At 31.3% G+C, this 4,709-nt stretch overlaps 1 protein-coding gene across 1 annotated transcript; it reads right to left on the reverse strand.

Moving 5' to 3' along the window:
* Positions 1–2,104: 2,104 nt before the first annotated feature.
* Positions 2,105–4,326, reverse strand: LOC107905975 (L-type lectin-domain containing receptor kinase IX.1). Its single transcript, XM_016832780.2, has one exon. The coding sequence runs from the start codon at positions 4,162–4,164 to the stop codon at positions 2,218–2,220; it is 1,947 nt and encodes a 648-aa protein (XP_016688269.2). The 5' UTR covers positions 4,165–4,326; the 3' UTR covers positions 2,105–2,217.
* Between the last annotated feature and the right edge of the window lie 383 nt (positions 4,327–4,709).

Below are 4,709 nucleotides of genomic sequence, written 5' to 3' on the forward strand. Positions count from 1 at the left end.
ACTTCATAGTTATAGCAATTTATATTAATTTTCATGTTGGTGTTTCGTTATTCTATATCTCGAGCATTTTTTATTCCCAAGTATTGTGGATTAGAAGTTATCATATTAGGTCATTTTGTAAGCTAACCATCTTACACATTAAAGTGGATGCTTAGTTGAGGCAATAAGAAATTTATAATAAAATTATAATAAAAGAATTATTTATTATTTTATTATATTTGTTCTTAAATTTTTTTTATAAAATTTACAATATAACATAATTATGAAGAGTTATTTCCAATATACTATTTTATCTAATTCAATTATACAATTAAAAAATTTATTTGTTTTAATTGTAAAACTTGATAATTTTTATTGAGTAGTTAGAGTTGTTACAATATATTATTTAAATTTAGTTCGTAAATTTTATTAAATATGAAAATCAGAAACATATCATTTTTTTAAATAATTTTTTTATTTTAGTGATATAATTTTTTGTTTATATTTGTTTAAAATTTTGGTGTTGTTTTATTGATATATGAGTTGATATTATGATAATTAAAAATAGTATGTATAAAAAAGTATAATTTTATATAATTGAACCAAACACAAAATGTTATGAAGAGAGTCAATAAGTTATATATAATTTTATGACACAAATATTGTTATCAATGTAGGAGGTCGTGGATTTGAGTGCATTGAAGCACATTATCCTCCTATTTATGGGTTGGGGAGGGGCTATAAGTAATTTTAAATATTATATCAAAAGGAGCACATATAATCAGAACCTTAAATTTTTTTTAATAATTGGGGGTGAGAAATAAACATTATAAATGTTTGTTTGATAGCTAGTTTTTTTTTCCCCTTTCATTATTCAAGCTTAATATTTGGTGTCTAGGAGTGACTAGGGACAGAGGCGGATACAGGGGGCAGACAGGGGCCCTAGCCCCCTAAAATGGAAAATTTTTATTTAAACCCTTGAAGTTTTTTTAAAATTTTAAATTAGTAAAGGTAAAATTATACTTTGGCCACCCCTAAAATTATAAAAATTTGATTTAATCCTTTAAAAATTTTAAAAATATAAACTATAAAAAGTTAAATTTTCGTTCGGCCCCCTAAAAATTTGTTCTGACTTCGCCCTTGACTAGGGAAAGGAGAAGTACAAAAAAAAGAGAGAGGGAAAAGGGAAGGAAAAGAAAGATAAAATAATTAAAAAATATTTCTTATTTAAACATTATTATATATTAATAATTTATTATAGATTTATTATATTCATATTATTTTTTATGCATTTTATTTCAATTTATATTATATTACTTTTTATTTTTTTTACTTCAAATTATAAAAATATTTAAATAATTTATCTAAACAAAAATCTTTTTTATCATTTTAACTTTAGATGATATATTTAAATTGTTGTTCCACATGTTGAATTGCAAATTAATTTAGAATTTACTAAAAAAACTTTTAACAGAGAAATAACTTAAATATTTTATTTATAGTAAATTTATATATTTAAAATATTAAATTTATAAACCTATTTGCAAATCAATTTAGGATTTGTATTTGATTTACTTACATGTTTTTTATTTTTAAATAATATATTTAAAGTGTATGGATTAAGAATATTAAGTATTTACATCTATAAAAAAATATTTTTCATAATTCATTTAGGTGTTGATATGTGAATTAACTTAAAATCTATATCAAATCCGAAATAAATAATAAATTTACTTTTCATAATTTACATAAATTCAAGTCTGTGTAATTTAGTAAAAGGCATTTAAAAATATTTTTTAATATTAATTAAATAAATTTATTAGAAAATGGCAAAATCTCCGGGGTAGCGGGGAGATGATGCTAGTAAACTATGATATCTTCATGTACAACACATGAGTTAAAATTAGTCTCTTTAAATATAATTATTTAAAATTAATAAAATAAAATTCAAATTTATTATCATGTATATATCTAAATAAGCTCCTGAGTTATGATGTAAATAAATCCTTTTAAATTACCTCTTAAAAGTAAAACAAAAAATTTAAAATTAAAATTAAAATTAATTAAAGTACCAATAAATTAATAAAAAAAAGTTACATGCCACATGTCTAGCAAAAGAACTAGAAATAGTATAAATGTTCTAAGAAAGGAGATATACATATGTAGGCTAACATAAAGACGTGAGATATTAAGACATTATTAATTTCTTTTCATTGTAAGAAATGATGACACACTTGCCTAACGACCCACCTCAAGGCTCGAATTGGTTAAAATTGGTTCACGTGAACTGCTTGATGCTACATGTTCGTGGTATGTTGGAATAGGCATCTTTGAAGGGAGATTTGGGATTCCCATATCGAAATCAAGAACTTGAATCACTTGCTTGATTGAAGGTCTGAGGTTGCTGTCAGGATGAGCACACCATAGCCCAACAATCATCAAACACTCCATTTGTTTTTCATCGAATTCTGCATTCATCCTCTTATCCACCGAAGAAAGAAGGTTTCCACTTCCGTAGAGATGCCAAACCCATTCTACCAAACCAATTTGTGAGTTTTCTTCGATTGGATCAACCGGCCTTCTCCCTGTAGCAATTTCTAAGGCGACTACACCGAAACTATACACATCTGAGGCTCTACTCGCTCTGCCGGTTTTTATGTATTCCGGAGCCATGTAACCTAATGTACCTGCCAGCCCTGTTGTTCGAGGACCTAGCTCATGGTCCATAAGCCGAGCTAATCCGAAGTCACCAAGCTTGACGTTGAAATTGGAATCTAGCATTATATTGCTTGGTTTGATGTCACGATGGACCACGCACTGCTCCCACTCTTCATGGATATATAGCAACGCAGAGGCTACACCGCGGGCTGCTTTATATCTCAAATTCCAATTGAGAGGAGTCTTCTTACCAAAAAGGTGAGAATCAAGGCTACCATTTGACATGAACACATAGACAAGTAAAAACATTCCTCCATCATGACAAAAACCGATCAGTTGCACCAGATTCCGGTGTCTTAGCTGGCTAATCACCTTCACTTCAGTTACATACTCCTTTTCCCCTTGTCTGGAGCCCTTTGAAATTTTCTTTACTGCAATTGTTGTATCTAGCTCATTAATGTACCCTTTATAAACAGCACCAAATCCTCCCTCCCCTAACTTCCTCTGACTCGAGAAATTGTTTGTAGCTGCAACAAGATCTTTGTAAGAAAATCTTCTTGGTCCAGCCCCTCTTTCAAGGTCATCGTTAATCCCGAAAGTTCCTTCCATATATTGATATGATCTCTTCCTCCTTTTCCAACACAATAAAATCTTAAATCCTATACACCCCGCGATTACTAGTATACCCAATGGAACTGCTACACCAATAACTATTCTGATCCTGTTGGTGTTTTTCTCCTTGATTGCCTTTCTTTCCAAACTAGAATTAAATTCCCATGACACAAGCTGATGCCGCTCTATGCGATGACTTGTAGCGGCTGAAAACCCTACTATGGCCGTTTCTGGCAGAATCTCCGTCAGATCAATTTGGTGAGAAAGACTCCCTTGAGAACTAGAGTTCTGATAACTCCAAGTGACGCTCAAATTCCTAGTAGTAGCATTATAAGAAACCCATGCATCAGCAGTGTCTTCGCTGTACAAACTAAAGTTCCAGGGAGCATACTTAACTGAAGAAATCGAGTTGATGTTGATCCCCACATGCTCAACTTCTGGATCCCAGTCAGTGTTGGAGAAAGTATCAAACTCCACAAGAACAACTTGGTTCCCAGATGAATCAATGGTTGTGGTGTTAAACAAGCCTAGAAATCCACCTGCCGAGTTCGGTGGAATTTCGCTCCCAACGGGGGCAAGGAAAAAAGCAAGGCCGGCTGAATAGTCTGAACTAGCTTTACCTTGGGTGTCAATGATGAAGGAGAAATGACTGGTGAAACTTGTAACTTCTCTAGTCTCAGAATCCCAAATTGGTACACTTTCAGCGAAGATAATTCTACCAACTTGACAAACAAAGGTGAGACTATTGAATTCAACAGCTCCAACATTAGGCCTCGCAGCACCCTGGTAGAGTATGTTGTTTGCACCAGAGTCGAAACGAGGTATATTAAAGGAAATCGAATTAACGCAAGGAAGAATGAAAGTGATGGAAAGGAGCTGAAGTAAACCAAATACACCAGAGAAAGGGTTAGCCATTGCTACATAGAGGAATTTTCCAGCAGAGGTACTCTATTTATACTGATGTTACATTCAAATAAATTTATTGAAGCATCCACTTACCTTGATCTAAATGAATTTAGTTGAAGATCGAGTCTACACTTTTCAAGGCATATATATGTAAAATACTATAAGAGACAATATTAAATTAACATTTTTATTGCTTTTATATTACGCTTCTATTAAGCTTACGAAACTACCTTGAACAATCGATAAAGCCATTTTCACCCTAGTTCAATTCAACCATGGAAGAAAGAGAGAAATAATAATAATAATCCAGTTGAAATAGTCAGTTTTCTTGTTTAAATTATTTATTAAGCCATTGCTAGTCACATCTGATAGATCAATAACCTTAAATAATACCATTACATCAAAGAAAACAAATGAGGAAGTACAATGTACGAAGTTTATCTTTTGCCTGCATCGTCAATGACATTAAAGTTCTTAACTACTTCCCTCCTAGCTGACAATTCAAGAGGCTGCAATATCTTGTTAAAAACCAAGAGAATTTTACTAAGTCCAAG

This window comes from Gossypium hirsutum, chromosome A11 (genome assembly GCF_007990345.1).
Source record: "Gossypium hirsutum isolate 1008001.06 chromosome A11, Gossypium_hirsutum_v2.1, whole genome shotgun sequence".
Lineage (NCBI taxonomy): Eukaryota > Viridiplantae > Streptophyta > Magnoliopsida > Malvales > Malvaceae > Gossypium > Gossypium hirsutum.

Bases quoted from the DNA above. Each gene is read 5' to 3' on its own strand.
- LOC107905975 (XM_016832780.2), bottom strand. From the start codon at position 4,164: ATGGCTAACCCTTTCTCTGGTGTATTTGGTTTACTTCAGCTCCTTTCC.